Source organism: Idiotropiscis lumnitzeri, chromosome 8 (genome assembly GCF_059441095.1).
Source record: "Idiotropiscis lumnitzeri isolate Australia: NSW breed Sydney's pygmy pipehorse chromosome 8, RoL_Ilum_1.0, whole genome shotgun sequence".
In the NCBI taxonomy this organism is placed as follows: Eukaryota; Metazoa; Chordata; class Actinopteri; order Syngnathiformes; family Syngnathidae; genus Idiotropiscis; species Idiotropiscis lumnitzeri.
The window spans coordinates 17,716,343-17,738,594 of record NC_142398.1 but is presented as its reverse complement, the minus strand read 5'-3'; the positions used below and the strand labels follow the sequence as shown (position 1 = coordinate 17,738,594).

The window sequence follows — 22,252 nt, the reverse complement described above, 5'->3', positions numbered from 1 at the left end:
ATAAATACGTGATAAAGGTTTTTTAACTAATTGACGGCAATTAAAATGTCACCAATATCGCTATGGAGAAAAATAAAACCCAACGGTAGACTAGAGACTATGTTTACGTTTACAACGACCACACACACACTCAAAACCCGGAATTATTGATTCTGAGCACTTGTGGGAAAATTTTGGAGCGCAAATAAGATGCAGATGAATATCTGCTTTACATGCACATAGAATTGTTGGTACCATTTTGTTAAAGAAAGAAAAAACAAAACAGCACTCACTAAAATAATCCGAAATTATTAACGGATAAAATAAACTGACAATCACAAAAAATCAGGCATCAGCAAAAGCTTTATTCTCACCAAATTTCAGTGACCATGAGGATTCCCCCCCCCCCCGCCCCTTTCTCTAATGAAAGAGGGCCAACAACGACGTCCACGTGTGTCCAATTTTGGAACAGCTAAACGCCAGAGCTCAAATACAAAGTAGTTGCAAGGTCGAGCTTGAATTATTTCGACGAATACAGATAAAAAAAAGAGACTTATGATTGAAAGAATTCAACATTTTTTTTTTTTTTATTATTTATGTCCATGCAGTGAGAACCGGGCAGATGGAAGTGATGTAAGGACAAGCTGTGCTGTGATCTTACACTCCCACACTCCCACACACACACACGCACAAACGCGCATGTTCAGAAACAACAATTTCATCACCATTTGGACTAAATCAAAAGAACTGGGAAAAAAAGTGACGGTATACACACATTATAGCACCAAATTATTAAATTGCCGTCAAACACCACATGTCAGCGTGTGTTCAACATTTAAAAATGAATGTACATTTAGTTGTAAAGTAACAGAAGATGTAAATGATAGAATAGAAAAAATGTTGCACGTTCAAATAAAAATGGCAAATGGATAGAAGGTATGAGTTCCTCTCGTGCCTTCAAAAAATAGCGACATCAGATACGTTGATATTTAAAAATCAAAACGAGACATTCCTTATGTGTCATTGACTTGCATACTATGACTAAAAATGACAATTGTTGAACAGGCCTTAACAGTCCATTCTAACATTCACAGATTTCTTATTGAAGATGTTTGATAATGATAGCACTTTTTTTTTTTTAAAATGTCCCGCAACAGGAAATGATGACAACGGGAATATTGAAATAAATGGTGTCACCTTCAACATTCCAGCATGACAACAAAAGTCAAGTCAACCCAGTTAAGTTACGACTGCAAGTGACATTTCCCAACATTTGCCCCCTAACCTGCGTTCTCACACGCACACAATTTGATTATGGGATGCACTGAAGCATCTCTGACTGCCCGGTTTGAGGGGAAAAAAAAAAAAAAAGTACACCAATATTCACTCCTCTCCCTCCAGTTCACCTTTGAATGGCTGGCTGGCATCGGCCCCCTTCAGCGCTCGGATGACCGGTAACCACGGCGATGGCATCTCAGGCCCTGCCCTCTTGACCTGGTTGAGGCGGCTGAGGGCGGCGTACAGCCCAGAGTTGGTGCTGCCTTGGATGTCCGCGGGATTCTGCTGCTCGCTGGAGAACATCTCCAGAGCGGCCGGAGTGCAGTGCCTTTGCTGTTCCAATAGAAACTACAATGTGACTGACGCACGTCGTCACATCCACGACCTTGACATGCTGGAAACTTATCTTTGCTGTGTTTTCCTTTTTTTTTTTTACCGGGGCTCATTTCTTTTCGAGTATGAATACTCGTTACATTTTTGATGTCGTAATGTTAGATAGAGGTTACGGTTCATCCTTGCCTGTACAATCACATGTTTTTTTTTTTTTAATGGCATTCAAAAAGGACCTTGATATTGTTCCCCACAGAAATTCCAACAAGTTGGCACTTGACCAGCATACTGGAATGGATTGTGTTTGACCTTTGCAGTTGTATACGCAACTATGCTCATTTTTACCGTTACCGGGCAGCGGAAATTAGGCAGCTCGGGATATGATACAGGCAACAACTGTCATGAACTCAATTAAAGATGAGTGCGCCTTTAAAAAGGGTAAATCCAAAAGGGGCATGCGTGACTCACGTCAATAAAGTATGCAGGAAATTGAAATCATCAAATCTTGTGAAAATGTTCAAAAATAACATGTGTGTTGTTTTATTGAATTTACTCACAAACTGGAGTAACTCGGTGTTAAATCTGAGCCAGGTTCATCTACCACAAAGTTGTGAGTTTTAAGTTTTCACGCCAGTCATGCTTGCATCCCTCCAACTCTTTCTTAACTTGAATTCTTTACTCCCCTTTCATTAGAAAATGACATCCAAACGCCACGCAATGTGGCATTTTGGCTGATGCTCGTATTATTTGCAATTGTTTTGCTTTGCTCAAAATGTGAAACGCAGCCATCTCACGTCGTCATGCCAGAATACATTGCGTGGGCGAAAACATGGCGGCTGCTGTGTGTCAAACTATTTTGTAAGCAAATAAAATTAGTTTTAACTTATTGAGTTGAGGAATGTGAAATGTAATTTCAGTTACTTATCAGTTTTAATGTTTCTCCATTCACCCAAATTTCTTCTTTTTTTTTTTTTAGTTTCAATTATTTCGTCCGTTTCCGTTCACTATAATAACCTTGTCCGCGATTAACGGCAAAGAGGCTGGAATTAGCTTCTCTCAGTGATCATGTCTAATAGATGGTCCTGAAACATTTTAAAAGTATCATCCATACTCACTCGTCACCACGTCTCGAGCGACGCATTAGCCGGGAAAAATGCAAAAAGCAACTGTAGCAGACAAAAAAAACTTCAAAAGGTTCCTCATTCCTCCTTCCCTGCTGTCCCCTCATAGCTAAGCCTTTAATCACAGTTTAGTCACGCTCAGCCCTAATTAAAGACCCCTCCAATTCACAGGCGGGCATCTCAGCCGCTGCCTGACCAGAAACCAAGGTCTCGCCCTCCCTCGACTCTTTCCTCCTGCGAGAGAGGTTCTTCAACTAACATGCGTGGCGACGCTGCCTTGGTACGCGATGGCCCCGAGGTGTCGTTAGCAGATAATGACTTTCCTGCTCCAGAGTCGAGAAAATTCTACTCAAGTGACGGATGTGAGGGTGTGCTGGGAAACAAAGTGCCAGATGAGCCACATTCTTCCTTTGACTACTCTAAAAGTCCACTTTGGACAGGATGGCTTAATAAGCCCTTCCCGGGTGTTCGGGTTCCGTACCTGAAGGATGAAACCCCGTGGGCAGGTAAGACGGTCGTACCACATGGCTTTATACATGAGCAGGAGGAGGAGGCTGGTTAGGAAGGCCAACATGATGAGGGTCAGGCCTGTGATCTAAAGAACACACACACACACACGCTAATGAACACTTGTATGGAGTTATTGCTAGAAAAATGCCAGAATTATTCATTATTTGGTCAAGGTTTAGTGCATTTTTATTTGGAAAATGGGAATACAATACAACTTTATTGATATAGCGCATTTCACAATAGCTGTAACAAAGCGCTTGTAATATAAATGAGCAGGAAACACAAACTAAAACACATGAACACATAATAGATACCAGCAGAACAACAACAGTCTCGTGTCTTAAAATAATGTATTCAGAGTCTTTTCCCATTTTTCAGTGTCATTATACCTTGGCTCTGTCTGAGACATCTTTGTAGAAGTTGATGTTTAGCTTCTCAATGTTGGGCATGAACAACCTCTTTTTCTTCTGCTGCAGTTGGTAATGAGTTGTCGTCTTCACAATAACCTGCGGCGGGAAAAAAAAAACCCTCATGCAATTAAAATAAGTAGACTACGTGTAATGGAAGAGTTAAATGTGATGTAACAGATTAGTGGGAAGGTTGCAGCAAGATGCAATCGGCTCACTCCATCTGCAATGTTGCGATGGGCAGCAATATTTTGATCATTGTGCACCGTTATCGGCAAAGAAAAGCAAGGTCGGACTTACCTTGTCCGCAAAAGACTGCTGGAGCTGGCTGACCTCGAGGGGTGTGATGAGGGGGATGTTATCAAAGCCATCATCTGCAGACGGCTGCTTCTCCATTTTATCAGCCAGATTGGTGCCCAGCTTCACCATGACTGCACTGCTGCGGGCGGGCGGGACAGGCAAGTCAGAATTAGCAAGAGTTAGCCAAGATGTCCTGGACGAGATTGAGAAACATCATATAGATGCTAGAGACAATATCAGCTTGAAGAGAGCAAAGTTAGGTTCGTTTTTATCTGCTGCCACCATTGTAATGGTGAAAAATCATAAACCAGTGGGGGGGCAAACCTTTTGTGCTCAAATGCTACTTTAGATTTTTGAAATGGACAGCTATGTCATTTTGTGGTGACACTTAAAAAAAATAAAAAAAATGAGCTTATAGAATTTTTACTATCATTTAGCAGTGATCCTCAACATCAGTTTTGGTGGATTGTGGACAGCTAGTAAAATATAAAGAATTTTTTACATTTGTATTCCAATTTTTTTCAGAACAATACTGAGGTGTACCAAGTTCCCACAAACATACCGTATTGAGTAACAAACAAATACAGTGAAGCTCAACTTTTGGCTAATGGACGTCATAACGAGCAACATACTTTTAGTGCTACGTCAAACGTAAAGTACAAAAGTAATAAAATACACGATTTTTAAAAATGTATATAATTCACATTTTTAAATCGTATTGTTTGTAATAAAAAAATGACCAAAATTGTTTAAGTCAATTAAAAAAAAACAACAAAAAAACGAGCATTTTAACTAGTTTTCAGGAAAAAAAAGTCAGGATTTGTGTAACCCATAGAAATCTTAATCATGGAATTATTCACTGGGCTTAATTAAGGAATTGAATGGGCCAAAAATGGCCTCGCACCACATTTTTTCCTCACACCTAGATAAAAAGCTCAGTTGAATTGAGACTACATCAAGCAAAATGATCTTGCTCGCCCAATAACCCGTCATACGTAATTACGTGTTTTTGTACTCTTAATGACCAAAGAAAGTGTATCCGTTAACATGAAAGGTCCTCATCTAGACAAACTCAATCACATCCCTGCAAAATGGAAATTCTGTCGTCACTGATTTTCCCTGATACCATCTCCTTTTCTCTCACTTTAAACAAGTGATCATCCAAATGTGACAGGAAGGAATAATGAGTCATTCCTCGGTCTTTGGCGCAGTGTAATGATCTCGAGCCCACTGGCCCACTGCTGCGCTGACTCAGTAATGACGCGCAATACGACGGATGTACATAATCCGAGCCGTAATGGCCGAGTGAATGTGCACTTTGGACACATAAATGCTCCGCTTTGCCGACTTTGGTCTGAAAGGGGCTGTCAAATAAATATGTGGCTTGTGTCTCAATATGTTTGTCAGTCAAATCCGTCTTCGGACACAGAATCATATCACACGCAGTATGCAGCAGCTCACCAAGCGAGAACGTTACTCAATGTTCACATTGCGCGGGCGGGTGGGCGTAAGAGGAAAGTGTGAGAGCGATGAATCATCGTGATTAGCATCTGTGATTACCAAATAAGATGGGCGCCTCAGAAAAACACACCACATTCAATTTATGAGCCAAAGCGCCGCAACTAATATCAAGTTCCATTTTAAGAATATGCACGATATATTGATATGAAACTTACTGCATATTTGTGCATTTACATGACAATGTTAGAATCAACACATCAATTAATTTAGTAAGCGTTGTATTGATTAATCATATCTTAAAAGGGACAGTGTGTAGAAATTCATTCATTTTCTAAATTTTCATTTTTTTTAATACAACCGTATGTCTAGTAAACATTGATTATATTACAAGCGTACACGCTACATGTCTCGCCGCCATATTTCTGCTAAAGTGTTTGGAGCGTTTGGACGTGAGCTGCACATATTACCCTTGTGTTTTGTTCTTCTGTCAACGTTCAATAAATTGCTGAAAAGTGCATCTGCTACTGTGGCTCTCTTTTACGGCACGTGAGTACAGTATCGTGTAAAAAAAAAAAAAAAACATTTGAAAAAAAATCACTTTAAGCTGCACATTTCTGCAACAGCAACAACTATTTTACCAAAAAGTAGTGCCATGAACAATGAACCGCAAGACAGCAGGGAAACACTGAAGGCCAATATCCATTTTATGGATGAATTCCTTCGGATATCATTATTGAGCTCAATATATCACTGGCAGAAAAACAATTAAGCGATTAATTGAGCGATAGTTTTCCCCCCATATTGGTTCAAGTAAATGCTGTCAAAAGCCCATCCCATATGTGAATAATGTTTTGGATGCTTCAAGTTTAGGTTGACTGCACACGCAAACGTGAACTTGCTGCATTGAAGCTACCAAATGAAACAAAGGAAATGCAGTCAGACAAAAGAGCATCAATACAACAGAAAATCCACCGGACATGTAGAACTGACAAAGAAATAAATATATAAAATATAACCTCTAGATGTATTTGTTTTCTTTTCCTTCTCTATGATGTGACAATGCAGCTCCACTAACGGATGTGGTGGGATCACTATCTAATAAAGCCAACATTGAGAAGGAAAAAAAAAAAAAAAAGGACAGTCCCTACCAATAAAGGTCCAGTGTGTCACCGACAAGGTATACGATTATGTCTAACCTGCACGAATCAATGACGATCAGAAAAAATATTTACGACGACATTGTAGCAACAGAGCTGTAATTTCTCAGCATCTCATTTTCAGCCTGGCAACACAGAAAAGAGAGAATTAACTTACTGCGGATGTCTCTGCTCTGTGGCCAAGCGGAGGAGATTGCACGTTACTGATGCTGCCGGGGACTTGGCTGTGAAAGATGGTTGCCGTGGTGATGTGTTGTGACCGCACTGCGCATGTCACCCAGCCTGCGGCAGCTTCCGGAAGTTGAACATGAACTCAGCCTTGAGAATCATCTAATGGGAAGTAAGAGACGGATTGATAGTAAACAGAGTTTTAATAAAAATATCAGCAGCATTCAAAGATTTGGTTTGAACAGCCTTCCGATTTGGTGACAATAGCAGAGTAAACAGGCCCATGTTTGGAAGTCAATAACAATTATTTGGTTTTTTTATACTCTTTCCCACATCATTTATGTATATTGTAAAAAGAAGTGGGCCAAAAATAGACCCTTGTGGCACGCCATTAGTAACTGTTAATACATCGGAACACAAGTAATCATATTTAACACAGAGTTCTATGAGAAAGATAGTTGAACAGTTCTGTTTCAACAAGTTAGAAAATGTTGTTCCACATTTCTTTGAGTCAAGTCTGAACTTATCATTGTGTACCATGAGCCTTCACATTTTTGTTTGTGGAACCTGGACTGCATAAATGCCTGAGCATTGTCCCTTTTTCTTAATTTGGACAAAGCAGTCTTTGATCTTCTCCACTGAGGTTCTGGGAATCATATGTAATGTTATGTTAGTGGTGGTAATTAAAAAGAAAACTCCTTTAAAGTTGGACAGAGGGTCAAAGGCTAGTAAGCCGGGAGCACCCATCATACATGCCTTGGACCGAGGAATAGATATCATGTGACCTCTGTAACCTGTGGAAAACTTCAAACATTTTTTACATCAGTGACATACCTAGAGAGACAGTTTTTTTTTTTTTTTTTGGAAGCATGGTGTTCTGGATCAGCTCATTGGAAGACTGCAAGGGAGTGCTGAAGCATATGAAGATGTACGTCTACAGAAGAGAGAAAAGAGATTTAAGTACGTGTGATGCAAGTTCAAGAGAGAGGAGTGGACAGACAGAAAAAGCTCAGCTCGGGCTTGATTAAGCTCAACATTTTCATGGGGACAATGGGCCCGTGCTGTTTCCCTAGTTGGCCGTAGGGAATTAATTCGGTCTTTAGGAAAGCACTCGTCCAAAAATCTTAAGCCCCTCCCCCCGATTCCAAAATGAAGCTACATTTATTATTTTGACCTCTTCTTGGCAGGGGTGTGACATCAAAGTGGATCGCCGATTTGTTGCCTTAGGTGTCATTGTCACAATGTAAGACACCGACAGTACCGAGGGGGTGCTACATTGAAACGTTCATACAGGTTTCTTTTCAGATTTTATGTAAACCGACAGCAATATCAAAGGCGTTATGTATTGATAAATTAACAATTAGTTCACATGTTTTATTTTAGGTCTAATTTGCCGCATTCAAATAACTGTAATAGAACTTAACATTAATTATATTCTCAAAAATGTGTTTAGATTCAATGTCATAACCCAAAGCTATGAAAATGTTTAAGACTTGCTTGAGTTTCTGCGGAGCTTTCAAATACAATTGCTTCAAAGAAGGAATAACGATCCCCCCACGTTTGTTTTGAGTAAGAACTCACCTGTTTCAACACCGAGTTGCACAGCATGGTGCTTTCAACTCGCACGTGTTTCAATGTCCACTGAATTACCAAGAGCGACACCACGCGGATGAAGGACCAAACTACAGAATTTATTGACATGAGGCTAATTTAATAGACGAAGGTTGCGACCAAGATCCGTTCACCTAAATCACAAATAATCACAGTAAAAGCTAATTTTGCAGCGGTGGCAAAAGGAGGGAATAGTCGGGACCATTAGGACTACAGACTGAAATTCACCAAGTTTTTTTTTTTTTTAAAAGGCACGTGACTGTACAACACAGTACTACTACCTGTTTGCTGTTTAAGAGTTGAGCGTCAACCTTTCTGCTTTATCAAAACGTGTTCACATAGCTTAGCTTATGTTGTAAACCGAGTTTTGAAAACAAACAGCAATTTAGATTAAAATAACTGAATAATACACCTTGTTTTTTATTCTAGTGGAGTACGTATTTGCTATTAAATCAGCAGCCTTAAGACACTCAAAAACGCAATACTTGGAGAGCTGCACTTCCAGTGGCTGTGTTACAAAACAGGATACATTTATACAAGTTGGTGTGATCACAAACAATATTTTGTAACATTTTAGTTACATCAGGAACATTTTCAGGCTTATGTCAGAGGCAAGCAAGTTAAAAAAAAAAAAAACCTTTATTTGCTTAACAATTTTAAAACAAAAAGGAAAGGCTAGTTTGATATTTACAATTAACTTTTGAAGATTCTATTAAAATCAACTAGATTCTATTGGTTGCAATGTCATAGCAAATATAATAGATATTTACAAATATACAACTTATTTTCAACAAACAGGATCCTGAGGTCTTCATTTGCTGGAGTCAGGCGGATGTTCCCCGATTTCTAGAATTGACAGAACATTGTGATTGAAAAATGAATGAAACACAGTGGTTAGCTCGACTTGTGACTGAACAGACTGACAGCTTTTTGAGACAAAAGCCCTCACTCTGCTGATTTTGTTTTTTGTCTTGAGCTACCAGTAAATATTTAAGTTACGCAAGTACTAATTGGTGGTAAAAATGCAATGACAAGCAGTAGAAAATTAAAATAAGTTTATAATGTTCCCCAAAAAACGACAATTGCTTGCTTTAAGCTGTTTGTCATCCCTAGTTTAAGTGCAAACATGAAACAAAGCTAATTTCACGTTTTTAATCAATGCAACTGGGGGGGGGGGGTCGTCAATAGAGGGCGCCCTACAGCACAGCGTTCAGTTGCATTTTGTGTGTAGTCTGTGTGCAAAAGAAACGGGACACACACCAGGGGTCTCATGATGCCAAAAGTCATTACAAGCAGGGCACCGAGGTTCAGTCGCTTCCCGGAAGAATTTCGCTGTGCACGGGTTGTGTATTTTTATGCCACACGTTGGATTCTCACAGGTTTGGCTCTGAAAAATTAAACAAAAGCATTTGTTTACTTGTTGGCTTGACACAAAAATATCAAGATAATTTTGAAAGACTTTAACAGAGTGATGTTATTAAGGAGGAGTGGACCTGGAAGGCAATGTTGTGACAGATGCGGCACACTTTGACTTGGTCCTGATACATAGTCCGAATGTATTGCTCCATCTCGATGATGCATCTGGTGGATAAGCAGTATTCTCCCTCTTTCTGCAAAAAATAAGCAATTCTCCTCAAAATAGTGTATTTCTATTTTATTTGACATGATGTACATGACAAACAAATTCATACAAAGGTGAATCAAAAAGCCTTTAGCGAAGAAATGTGCCTGTTAATTGACCAATAGAATAGCCTACAGCTGTTTATTCCGGCATTCTGTGACATAATATGAAGTCAGCCGTGACTGGAAAAAAACAACAACTTATAACTGCGATGTGGCTTGCTTTATGAGGGGGATTTATTCAAGTCAAACTAAGTACGACTTCACAGAAGGCCTAGGTGTGAAATGCACGGGAGCTGACATCTCCCAAGTCATGATTTCGTAAAATGTGTAGAATGTAGCCAGAAATGAAACTGCTAATACAATATCGTATTATCTCAATAAAAAAAAAGACCCAACGAAGAGCAATAGCTCAGGTTTAATTTGTGTTTCTCGTACCTCAACGAGCCAATTATCTCGCACAAGTCGATTGAGCAGCTGTTCCGTGTCTCTCTTCTTTGTTTTTTTGGTCAGCGTGATGGCGCAATTGAGAATTTCAGTGGAGTAGGCCCTGCCAGTGTCCGAGTCGACGATCAGGTCCATCTTAATATGAATAGTGCACACTTGTCAACAGTGGGTTTGTTAATCTTTATGTTGCTTTAGTGAGACTGTGCAAAACACATTGTAGGAAAAGTGTCCAACGATGTTAATGTACATGAATGAACCCACTATTTTCCGGAAAATCTCCAGTTCATGATCGGCGTAGTCAGACGTCATTCTGGTGACATCCGTTTCAATCATGTTAACCTGGACAACAGTTACATCAAAATGATTATCAACAATCCTGCAAGATTATTTTATACACGGTAACAACATTTTCACTCAAACATACATGAATAACAGATGAATTGGGAACTGTTTACCTTTTGTTTAAAACGTTAAAGTATTGAGCCTGGGAGGTCCCTGCAGAATTTGTTAGCATTTGAAAACAAATACGTCTAGATAAAGATAAAGAAAAAAAAAAGAAAAGAAAGGCCTTCCCTGACTGTATGTCCATGCTAAAACTTTAACACAAGATAGTCACATTTGTTACACAGGACATGTTAAATTGTTGAATGTGTCTGAGGCATTTTTGCACCTTTGAATGACTCAAGTATAACCACAGCTTTCTGTATCTCTAGTTCTCTAAACAAAATCATGACTTCTTACGGGTGTACGGACAGCCCATATTACTAATATTGTAAAAGGGAACCGTATTATAACCCCATCTCGAGTCTGGAACTGATCAATAGTATTTTATATGGATAAAGTCAGTTTCAAATTCCAAACAAAGTAGAGATTGACCAGTGGCCCATAAAAGACTCTGCTCAACCTCTACTGCTCTCGGTGGTCTGAAAGGTTTTATTAAACTCTTAAACATCACTTACCAAAGCATAATGCTGCACACCGCTATTTTCGCACATTCCTTTTCTAATTTGCATGAACATGGGCTCCAGATTAGCGTTGATAGTATCAATATAGTCATCAAGTTGGTCTGGGGCATAAACGTCTGGAAATAAAACAAAACAAAATAAATCTCCACATTATATTGAATGCAATCCAACTTTCAAAATTAAGATACATTCCTATGGTTGATTTTTCAGGGGGTTACACCGATATAGCTGGAACGGACAAGCCTCTCCAAAAAATATGATTTCGTCCAGTGGAGAAGTAAAACTCAAAGAGTACGTATGGAAAGGCCACCAGTGCCACCATGTGTAAGCAATCGTGCAGTGACTCACTTTTCTGTATAGCGCAACAATGACCATGGAGTTCCTTCGCTCTTGCTTCATCAACAATTCCACAGCGCATCAGCGCCTGCAAAAATCTTCTGTGGCCGTCGTCCATCTCGTGGCGCGGCTCTTTAAATGCGAGGGAAAATACTGTTATGTTTTTTTTCCTAATATCTAAAAAGGCATTAAACGTGTCAATTGTGCAACATAAACATACTGACAAAAATGCCAATTTGTAGCTTCTTCAGGTGTTAACACCAACATCATTAGGCATTGCTATTCATGGGACTAATCGAGATCTTATATTACAATTCAATGGCGTTGCTAATGAAGTCGTTCTCAAGATAAACTATCGGAACATTTGAAGAAGAAAAACATTACCAGTCGCAAGTGAGCTCCTCGACTTCCGCGCTCTTTCGCCTTCGTCTTTTCCGCCAAGATTGCTGCAGCTACAGATCGATGAATGGCGCCACCTGCTGTTCCGGAGTAGAATTGTGCAAATTCGACCAAGGGGCACAGTGCTCGTGGAATTTCACTGTACATTTCACAAGATCTATTCTAATACTACGAAAGTGATACAATATTACGTTGAAAAGGCACGTCATGTAATTTCCCCGTTTTGCATTCATAAAATTAATTTGGGGACTCACAGAGCACTTTCTTTCCCATTTTTTTAATAAGGACTTGACTTTTTATCAGTGCATGGGTGAAATAAAATTTGTATGTACAAAACAAAATGTAACATTTGGAACTTTTTTTTAATTGTACTTATTTTTTTCCTTTACCTAGTGTCAACCATTAATGCTGAAAAGTACAGAGGTATTGCGAGAAATATGCTGCCATACATAAACTAACGGTTTGAACATTAAATATCCAGTCTTTAGTGTATTCAATTAAAGGTTGAAAAGGCCTTGCAAATGATTGTATTCCATCATTCATATTTTATACAATGCCCCAACTTCTTTTGAATCGTGCCATAATTTAACTCTGTAACATGTTAATTTCCCTGTCTGATCAACAGTCATCTTGCCAAATATGTTGACACGTTCAGTGAGTGTATTGCACCAAAGGAATAAATTGTATTATTGTAATTAAATAAAAAATGATGGCAATTGAAAATGCTTTAATAGCCTAAGAAATTAAATAAGAACATATAATACAAGGAGTCCAAGTTTTTGATTGCAATATAGTCTATTATAAACATTATTTAAATACAGTTTTCAATGTCATTGACTTTTACTGCAGCATTTAAACAAATCATCCTTAACATTATGCCACATATACACAGCTCAGTTTCATCCAACTGTGCAGGGGTGAATTCTGGCCAACATTGAGAAGTTAAAAGTCAGTGATGTCCATTCACCAAATTGCAAAAACCTAAAGGCAGAATTCTGATTAACCCGCTCAAAGGGTTTACAGTACTCTGATGTCAGACAAATCAGAGTAAACAAAATGTCTAAATGGCTGAATAATGTGCACAACTAACAATGACACAAAATGAGGAGAAAACAAAATCGCTGAATGATATGATTCTCGTACTGACACCAGTGAATCACACATATTTCACCTCAACACGACACACACAGATCTCCGGGGCACTTTAGAGTCACCAATAAACCCAATATGCATTTGGGTTATGAGGGGACATTAGAAAATACAATTCTCGGCATCAATGAATACAGCCCTTTACCAACAGCATTCAGCAGCATTAACTAAAGCAACACCTGCTCAAAGGTTGCTTGCATTAACTAGAAGAAATAAATTAGCCACATACAGTAAAGAAATCGTTAGTGTAATCAGGGCACTGCCTTAGTGTTTTAACACATTATTTAAGTCAAAACTTAATTTGTTTGCTTTGCCATCCAATTTGAAAAATGCTCATCTTCAGTTGTGTTGGAGGTTGAGATGGAGCCCGTCTCGGCGAATGAGTGAGCGGCGTGGCACAAGCTGCGCTGGTTGCAAGCCAATCGGTTAGTCTTTCTGCAGACACAATTCCAATTCTTGAAACTATGACTACGTGCTCTTCATCTTTTTTGCCCGTTAAGTCTCTAATTTAGTCAATTCAATTCAATGCAAGTAAACAGGAGTTTACATTGGTCACAATCATTTTGTCAATATAGATGGAGCTTTTTTTGTCAGAAAAGAAAAGATTAAAAGAAGTGGACATTGAGCTTCGGCGTATTTTTAACAATGATCGTGGCATTTCTTACTTCATTGAAAGCAAGTATAAGGGAACCTAGTGGTAATACTGCCAAATGCATTTTTCGCCAACAGTGTTCACCCACTCACCACTGGTCAAGAACCCTCATTGTGACAATCACGTTTTCCGAAGAATCAAAACAATAATTAGACTTCAAAACATGATTAAACTTCGGTAATTTGTCTGATGACCCTCATGCTCGTAATCCTTCTTTCATGTTGCCAGACTTTAGTATTGGAGCTTAGATGTCAGAAAAAGGGCTTCTGGGCGAGCTGGATTTTGTTCTCCAAAGTGCCCAATGTTGACCCAGCGTGCTCATCTAATGTCTTCACCGTTTTGGTTGGCAGCAGGTGACAGATAAAATGCTAAACCTGAGAAGAAGTCATTGAGTAAAAAGAAGAAACATGTCAACTGTTAATGAGTGAAATGACATTACGAGCACATACATGTATTCGCAACAAAAAATGTGTTATTCTTGAGGAATTACGGTAGGTAAGAATTTTGCTTTCCACGCGATGCAGTATGTTTTAATTTTTTTTTTTAGGAGATTTGCAACCTGATTATAAAATGCAATACAATTACCAACAGACTGGCCTGGCTCCACTTGACATAACTGATATAAAAATATTTAACTTCAGTGATGTGAAAGGAGATTACCAAAGAGATACATTGAAAAGTATTGGTCCACCATAAAAAGTCGGTTGAAGACAGTGAATCTAAACAAAAAAAGCAAGCCTTTTTATTGGCTTTCATTCTATTATAATGAGGCCACTTGGCATACCTTGTGTTTTAGTGGGTGGTCGGAAACTGTTCATGTGTCTGGATGGACTGTTGCAACTTCTCTTCTTTGGCCCTTCTGCTGTGGCAAAGCTGTGCAGTAACAAAAAGGCAATCCATTTACTTCTTATATTCTCCCATTCACCCAAAAGTCCTGGGCTTCACACACTTTGCATCTGCATGCATTCTCCTGACCAGACTTCTGAAAACAACCACCGTGCTTAACCAATATGGTCAAAAACAGAGGAGGCGCCATTCTTTTAAATTTTGAGGCTGGCTGTAAATCATGGAGAATGGCTTTTTATTGACAGACTTAACTGGATGTGAGAATCCGTGCAGCCACAGTGAATTTTATTACGAGTCACTAGCTCACCGTTCTCATTTCCATGAAGCTGGTCAGGAATTCATCTATGTCAGTGCGTCCCTCTAAAAAGGTTTCAGCAGTCGCTTCAGAGTCCTCCTCGGCTTGATGTGCTGCAACCTTTAACCGAGCTTGAAGAGTACTCAGACTACAGCTCTAGTGAAGGAAAGAAATGTAATTAGTTTCCTTCCTTTTGTACAAATGCAGAGTACACAAAGAATTTCAACAAGAGAATGTGTAACTATTTACTAAACAATTTGCACCTTTAAAACTCTACAGTGCTAATATTGGCTTTAGAGGCGTAGATCTACATATGACTTTCATGTCAACACTTGCAAACACAGCACACCATTCTGTAAATTCATAATTTTTGTGTTTCAAAGATAGACAGAAGCCAGTATTAAAATCACAATTCAATATTAAAATCACAATTCAATTATTATTAATTCTCCTGACCTAGCACACACGCAAGCGGCCTATTTCCAGACTGTGGTCAACCAGTCGACCACAATTGACTGCTTAGGCACACCGGATTTATTTCTAAACCGATTGATTAAAAAAAAAAAACAGTGATGTTTAAACATTGGCCGCTTAGTTTAAATAAATAAGTGTGTTTTTGATGAGAGTACAGTAACCTGACGAACTCTGGATTGCAGTTCATTCCTTGAACATCAAACTGGTTGTGCCCAATTCAAACTAAACCACTCGTTGGATGTTTCCATGTCGGGAAATTCATTATGTCGCAATGAGCCTTTACCTCACTCAGATCATGTTGTCTCTGCATCTTTGTCTCAAAGGCAAACTTCAGTTGAGTCAACTGTTCAAACTGAATACACAGAAGGAATGTGAGCAGCGGGAAAACAGGAGCAACTGGTGTATTTTGACTGAAAAGATTTGGAATAATAATATCAAACCTTGTAGATAATTTCTTGTCTTTTGCCTTCCAGTTGCGGCTCCATCTGAAGGTTTCTCTCTGGAAAAAACAGAACACAGGTTTTTCTCAGCTGAGTTAAGCTTCTCCTTTCCAGACTGGCAGAGGAAATAAAGTCCGGGGTTGGGAGAGCAACATACTTGCCATATCCATAATGTTCGCGACCAGTTCTTCTTTATCACTTGTGACTTGTTGGAGCTGTGGCAGCATCGTGAAGAATCTCAGTAAAACATCCTCATTTTCTGACATGTCGGACAGTTGAGTCAGACTGGGGCAAGGTGCAGCAAAACGTGGGTACACAGTTGAGTATGTATGAAAAAAAAGAAGAAGAAATATTTTTTTTCTTCAATTACGCTCAAACAAGCATGCTTGAATAATGTCCAAATACTCGAGAATAAATTACTTCAAGTCAGAGAGTTCAGGAAAGGACTCGGGAATCTCAGGCATCTTATACATGTGTCCATTCAGGCCAGCCTGAAAAGACAATTAATGCAAATAGTTAGGTGAAAGGCAGTCACTAAAAAGTCATTCAAAGACAACGCGATGATCAATAATCCACCTCTATTGCGAGATTGTATACTTTAAAATCCAGACTTTAAGACGCTTCGTTTTTCACCAGCTTTTGAACCCCGTAACGTAGACGATTATGTGGCTAATTTATGGATTTTTTACAGGCTAACGAGCTTCAAGCAGACAATATTTTGACACCAACATAAACTACTTCTGTACAGAGAAAAATAATGCTTTTGAAGCGTTAGTTTAGTGGGGGTAATGCTGTATGCATGGAGCATGTTAATCAAAAGTAAAAAAAATGAACATCTGTCTCTGCAAAAATGCATCTTAAATTCAAGTGTGGTCAATACATGTATTTATATCCAGATATATATTTCTTTTAAATATTGAAAGGTGTTACTTACATTTATGTGCTCTGAATAGTCTATAAATTACCATAGTTTTATTTTTTTCAACATCTATGACTGAACTGAACCAAACTATGCTAAATATCAATTATCAATATTGCAAGTTGAAACACTGGAACTAAATAAAAAAATTATTTACAATCTTTTCCTTGTGAAACTGAAGCAAATTATGCTTAATCCCAACCAGAATTTTGAAAATCTTAGTTAAAACCCTGAGGTGTGTTTCATCAATGTACCTGTAAGTCTCCAACGGGTACAGACAAAGGCAGGTCGGTGATGAGACCATAAGGTGTTGGACCTCGAGGGGACCCATGGACAGCATCAACTGCTTGGTGGAGCACTACTCCTACTCCAGAGGAAGCCGGTGCGAGAGGCGGCGTCTGACTTTGCCCAACATGTCGAGGACCATAGTGGTAACCCGGAGTCGGGTAAGGAGGGATGCTCGATGGCTTGTACATACCGCTGTTGGTTTAGGTCAAATACCTTTATGTTACATTATATTCATCTTAAAAAACTGGTTTTGTTTATAAAAAATATTATCTTCATTTGTATCTTAATCTTTGTAACCCTTTATTTTTAAACATGCTTTATGTATACTGTATATACTCAAGCCTGATCTGAAACAATGTGTGTGACTTTTGGAATCAGTAGGTCAACTGTGATTCTGTGAAATTTATTTTTACTAGATCATGATGAAGCCAATCACTTCACCATTTGGAATTTATTTGTCAAGGCATGATGCTAACTTAGTCACTTATCATGCTTTATTAGTTAGAGTTAATGCTTGAGGAGAATTTTGATGAGAGTGCATGACATGGAGGCGGACGGATGGAGGACAACCCAAAACAAATCGTGTCACCCTAATGTGCTAATTCAGGCACTGAGTCAAAACTAAAGCACAATGACCAAAACATGAACAACACCTTCATGTCATGTGCATATTGCTAACCACTCTGTATAAAAGCTGTAGCATTTTTTTTAATTAAGTAGTGCATAGAAAGTGCATAGAAATAGAGCAGACTCACTATGGAAAGCCAGACAGGCCAGTAGACATCAGGGCAGGAGGACTCTTCCAGAACTCATCCAGCAGACTTTGAATGATCTTACCGAGGTCTGAATGCATCCCAAACTACAACAAAAAGGAATGGACGAATTGCATGATGAAGTAATGTTATCAATTGTCTCTGTTCTGAGACATCAGCTTCATGTTTCGGCTATTCATTTGTAAGAGCAGGCCAACTGTTGCAGCAACGATCATTTGGGTAATAATAGTTCTATCGCTGTGTGCCGCGTAGAAGCAATTTGAATTGGCAGTGACTATTTGGCTCCGCTTTTCCTTTGTCAACTCATCCCGTAATGCAAGTGAACGGGCATGTGGCCCCCTTTTGTAGTTCATATATGAACAAAAGCCGGGCTGGCCCGTGCTCTTCAGAAATGACGCTGGGTTGCACAGACAGCAAGAAAATAAATTGCCCCCGCCCCCTGTTGAAAATCTGTGCAGTATTATGAAGCGTAAAATTCCACAACGGAGACCCCGGACTGTTCTACAGATGAAGCTGTACATCGAGCAGGACGGGAAAGAATTCCAGAAAGTTCTTATCCGATTCAAATTCAGAGCCTCATCCTTTAACAATTGTTTTCACCATTTGCAAATGTCCCAACTGGGAGCCATACTTACATTAGTGATGAGGGGGCTCGTGATTAAAGAGCCGTTATTGCTATCGACAAGGTGGTGACCAACAGGAGGGTAGATGCTAACCACTGGCTTCTCCTGGGGGAACTGGGGAGGCAGAAGACTGAAAGCGTAGAGGTCGACAACGTTAGCTTGGACGTTGATTAAACTTTATAGACCTCTCTATCAATATTATGATAAGATATAACAATAGTTTATACCCAACAAGTTTTTGAGATAACATCTCTCACAAGTATTCTAGCATGACTGCATTAGTGACTGACGCTAATGAGGCCTCACCAAACAATTACTCTGTGAAACAACAAGAGATTTGTTGCTAAGTTGTTCCATTTGTTCACAGACTCATTCATGTAAAAATAAATATATTAAAAAAATATATATAGCAAAAGAGTTTCCAAACTGCTTGAATATGATGAGCAATTAATTGACCCCTCTTGGGCTCAGCATAGGCCAATATTATATTTAAAAATTCCCTTTTCTGATCAGTGTGGCCGAGGGGTAGTTGAGTTTTTTGGACTGTAAAACCATTCCAAAGTCTGCAAGTGATACTCAAACAAGTTAACCGTGTCTGTGAATATGAACTCACATGTTAACAGTGACGGTAGAGTTGTTGACTGTAAACGGAATCCGGTATTCGACATCTTTCTGGATTTCTGCAATGCTGTTGGGATATAAAAAAAATCCAGTCAAGTCGAGAGCTGTCGACATGATTGTGTAGTAGTAATGTTGGCGGGTTTTCCCAAAAATTAAAGCGTGAAGGGGGAGTCCAGTTGGAATGACCATTTCGACCTGATACAGTGCACCAAGATGTTAAATCTGGTATTTTATGTGCTCATTAACGTTGCAAAACCAAATGCAACTTCCAATGTAAACGGAACACAAAAGTGATGAGACACAAACGCACAAAAATTATGATGGCCTCATAGTTCAGAGGTGCATAGTTCGATCCCAGTTCCGGCGGAGTTTGCATGTTCTCCACGTGCCTGTGTGGGATTTCTCCAGGTACTGCAGTTCCCTCCCACATTGTTTGTCTTTGTGTGGCCTGCGATTTAGCTGACAACAAGTTTGGGGTGTACTCCGCCTACTGCCCAAAAGACAACTGGGATAGGATTCAGCACCCCCATGCTGACCAGAAAAGAAATTTGATCATGAGTATTGAGTAAACAATGGTAGAATTTTTTTAAAGAAGTGACAAAAATAACACTCATAAATGCACTGTTATAAAACACGCGTGACATGCAGTTTTATCACAAGACATGACAACTCGTGTTGTCAAATCTAAAGATAGCCATGGCCAATTGGCCATAGTCACCACCGTTGACAACTAGATTAGCAAACACGCTGGGCTACGAGGAAGTATTAGCACCAAGGCACACTGTCAAACGCTTGTGTAACAACAGATGATTTACACCTGCCACTTCGGGCGAATCTTGAATCACAGAGGAAAAAAAACACACACAGCTTGTTCCTCCTATAAATGCGAAACAGGTTAGGAGCGCAGTTTAGTTGCGTATGCTCCGCGAAGCTACAAAGTTAGCACGCCATTGTGATTAAAATAACTCAACACAAACCGCTGCTATAATTAAACGATGAACCCTGACAGCCCCCAACGTGATTGCGTTTCGGTTGACGTTACCTGGGATGAGCAGCTTTCAGGGACTCAATCTGTCGTTGTCTTTGTTGTTGCAGACTGTTGAGTGGCGTGTGAGGTCCAGAACCCTTTGAGATGGGGAAAAGCCAGTTCATCCTCTCTAAACTGAATAAGACTTAACTTGGCAATACAATACAAACGTCTGATGTCAACTCAAGTGAAACAGCGGAACAGCGAGCGCTAAGTGGAGCTTTGTGGAGCTAACCCCATTAGCTAGTGAAGAAAATTAACTCGTTTTTTTTTTTTGGTCCGTACACGCGTTTGTAGCTACGTTACAGAATTAAATGTTTTGTGTCAGATTAAATGTATTCGGTGGAGTTTTCTCCTGTAATCAAAATTTCCCCGTTTAACAGTGAGATTAATGTCGCCGGTACGTGAGCTAATTCGGGCTAAAGGAAAACAACATTGACGCTGAAGCAACTTCTTTACGTAGTTGGTCAGAGCAGAGCAGGTGGGATGTAACTTCCTGTTTGTCCTTTCAAAATACAACTTAAATTAAGAAGATCATTGAATTCACTGGTCATGAGTATTTTAATTTTTGAAGGAATATTTGATGTGCTTTGGGTTTTCACTATCACGTACACCTGCACAGCACATATACATACATCACAGAGCAAGTTTATTTCTTTTGGAGCAGAGACGTTTTCCCTAACAAAGTGCAGTTAGTATAAATCCTGTGCGACGTGGACACAATGTTATATCCCCGTACTATTGTTAATTTATTAATTTTATATGGTGGTGTTTCAAATTAGGATTAAGGTTACATCGCGGGGTTATAAATTAGGGTTAGTTTTTCAAAGTAGGACTCCCAATTTAGGCTAGGGTTTAAAAATAACGTTTCAAATTAGGTATAGGCTTGCAAACTCCACACGTGAAGGGCGCAGCCTGGGATCGATCCCGATACCGCTGAACTGTGGGGAAGACGTTCTATAACCAGTTCCTCATTGTGCCGCCATGGAACGATTCTCACGATTCATCATTTCAATTGTGAATAATTATCATGCCAGATATTTATATATGCGACAGATAACTTACAACCTGTCAATGATTAACTTATTGTAGTAGATGCTGACACTAGTCCAATCAATATCGAAGTGAGCAAGTCAGTCTTCGCGGCAGAAAGATGTGTGCATGCAAATTTACCACAATTATCGTGATAGTAATGGGCGTCCTCACCAAGGTCGTATCGAATCTAGATTATTGATTTGACAATTTATCCGGAGATCACTCTGAACATATTCCCTCCCTCCGTGCTCCGAAGAGGAGCATTGAACGTTCATCAAAGGTCAAGAAAGTATGACATTGTCATTTTTCGAGACCAGCTTCACGCTCAGGAGGAAATACTTTCTCTCGTCATCGTGATCCACGAGACCGTACACTTTAGAAACACATTTCACAAGTCAAAAACTATAGAAATGATCCCTGAAAGTATAGTCTTAATTTCAACAAGCGCGACGACGCGATGCCATTCGCGACAGTACTATTTTCACCTCAAGGCCAAGGGCGTGCATGTACTGTAATCACCTTTGTCAAACCTCATATGACGTCTGACAAAGATGCTAAGAGGGAAAGGTCAATATAAATATTTTTGGATGCCTCAAAACAGAATTCAGTAGGTACATCGTAGAGCACAAACCCAGAATGCTTTGCGCGCTCTGCTTTTGATGTTATTGGGTTTTTCTAATCGAAATCACGTGTTTTTTAGCATAACGGTAACCCGGAGTTTTGGCATACATTACAATACGTACTTACATAAAAGTCTTAGCATGGACCTGGGGACACGGGTGGTTTAATTTAGTGTTTGTAAGGGAAAAATTCAAATGCACTGTGCGTCGATTAAAATGTTCCGATGGTAAACTAATAATGAAGAATTGTTCCGCAACGTCGTAAACTGCACTGTATTTACAAACGTTAATCAAGATAAAATGTTTACTTCTCCAACGGATTCATGCGAATAAGTAACACAAATCATGTCAAATCTTGAACAGTAACTTTATTTACGGCAGGTCGGGCTTTGAATTTGGCT

At 39.3% G+C, this 22,252-nt stretch overlaps 3 protein-coding genes and 1 non-coding gene across 6 annotated transcripts; all 4 read right to left on the bottom strand.

The window, feature by feature from the left end:
* Nucleotides 1-538: 538 nt before the first annotated feature.
* On the bottom strand, nt 539-8,566 carry caly (calcyon neuron-specific vesicular protein). Its single transcript, XM_088303695.1, has 7 exons — nt 8,293-8,566; nt 7,546-7,645; nt 6,701-6,873; nt 3,926-4,064; nt 3,608-3,724; nt 3,190-3,303; nt 539-1,590 (listed from the first exon to the last, which is right to left on the bottom strand). Exons 4-7 carry the CDS (start codon nt 4,052-4,054, stop codon nt 1,363-1,365), a joined length of 588 nt encoding a protein of 195 aa, XP_088159821.1. The 5' UTR covers nt 4,055-4,064; nt 6,701-6,873; nt 7,546-7,645; nt 8,293-8,566; the 3' UTR covers nt 539-1,362.
* A 376-nt stretch (nt 8,567-8,942) lies between these two features.
* nsmce1 (NSE1 component of SMC5/6 complex) lies at nt 8,943-12,212 on the bottom strand. 3 transcript variants are annotated; one of them, XM_088303692.1, is made up of 8 exons: nt 12,075-12,212; nt 11,703-11,822; nt 11,349-11,470; nt 10,651-10,728; nt 10,381-10,524; nt 9,816-9,932; nt 9,583-9,709; nt 8,943-9,168 (listed from the first exon to the last, which is right to left on the bottom strand). In XM_088303692.1, the coding sequence occupies exons 2-8, from the start codon at nt 11,806-11,808 to the stop codon at nt 9,134-9,136; spliced, it is 729 nt and encodes a 242-aa protein (XP_088159818.1). In that variant the 5' UTR covers nt 11,809-11,822; nt 12,075-12,212; the 3' UTR covers nt 8,943-9,133. The 3 variants fall into 3 exon arrangements, with proteins under 3 accessions (XP_088159818.1, XP_088159820.1, XP_088159819.1); XM_088303694.1 differs by lacking the exon at nt 12,075-12,212 and adding an exon at nt 11,911-12,063; XM_088303693.1 differs by lacking the exon at nt 12,075-12,212 and adding an exon at nt 11,915-12,063.
* Nucleotides 12,213-12,799: 587 nt separating this feature from the next.
* vps37a (VPS37A subunit of ESCRT-I) lies at nt 12,800-20,675 on the bottom strand. Its single transcript, XM_088303796.1, has 12 exons — nt 20,212-20,675; nt 19,162-19,236; nt 18,561-18,678; nt 17,908-18,011; nt 17,119-17,344; nt 16,366-16,436; nt 16,103-16,230; nt 15,946-16,004; nt 15,789-15,857; nt 15,044-15,187; nt 14,675-14,763; nt 12,800-14,264 (listed from the first exon to the last, which is right to left on the bottom strand). The coding sequence occupies exons 1-11, from the start codon at nt 20,319-20,321 to the stop codon at nt 14,683-14,685; spliced, it is 1,185 nt and encodes a 394-aa protein (XP_088159922.1). The 5' UTR covers nt 20,322-20,675; the 3' UTR covers nt 12,800-14,264; nt 14,675-14,682.
* Nucleotides 20,676-21,449: 774 nt separating this feature from the next.
* On the bottom strand, nt 21,450-21,664 carry LOC148332474 (small nucleolar RNA U3). The gene has a single exon (XR_015844955.1). It is a non-coding gene; the product is annotated as a small nucleolar RNA U3 (small nucleolar RNA).
* Nucleotides 21,665-22,252: the final 588 nt, after the last annotated feature.

Excerpts from the sequence above, each read along its gene's own strand:
- caly (XM_088303695.1), bottom strand. The coding sequence starts at position 4,054 with ATGGTGAAGCTGGGCACCAATCTGGCTGATAAAATGGAGAAGCAGCCG. Across the intron at positions 3,725-3,925 it reads AGCAGTCTTTTGCGGACAAG|GTTATTGTGAAGACGACAAC; the intron begins GTAAGTCCGACC and ends TTCCCGCCGCAG. Across the intron at positions 3,304-3,607 it reads ATGTCTCAGACAGAGCCAAG|ATCACAGGCCTGACCCTCAT; the intron begins GTATAATGACAC and ends TGTGTTCTTTAG.
- nsmce1 (XM_088303692.1), bottom strand. The coding sequence starts at position 11,808 with ATGGACGACGGCCACAGAAGATTTTTGCAGGCGCTGATGCGCTGTGGA. Across the intron at positions 11,471-11,702 it reads TTGTTGCGCTATACAGAAAA|ACGTTTATGCCCCAGACCAA; the intron begins GTGAGTCACTGC and ends TTTTATTTCCAG. Across the intron at positions 9,169-9,582 it reads TTGGCATCATGAGACCCCTG|AAATCGGGGAACATCCGCCT; the intron begins GTGTGTGTCCCG and ends TGTCAATTCTAG.
- vps37a (XM_088303796.1), bottom strand. The coding sequence starts at position 20,321 with ATGAACTGGCTTTTCCCCATCTCAAAGGGTTCTGGACCTCACACGCCA. Across the intron at positions 18,012-18,560 it reads CGAGCCCCCTCATCACTAAT|TTTGGGATGCATTCAGACCT; the intron begins GTAAGTATGGCT and ends TTTTTGTTGTAG. Across the intron at positions 16,005-16,102 it reads GAACATTATGGATATGGCAA|AGAGAAACCTTCAGATGGAG; the intron begins GTATGTTGCTCT and ends TGTTTTTTCCAG.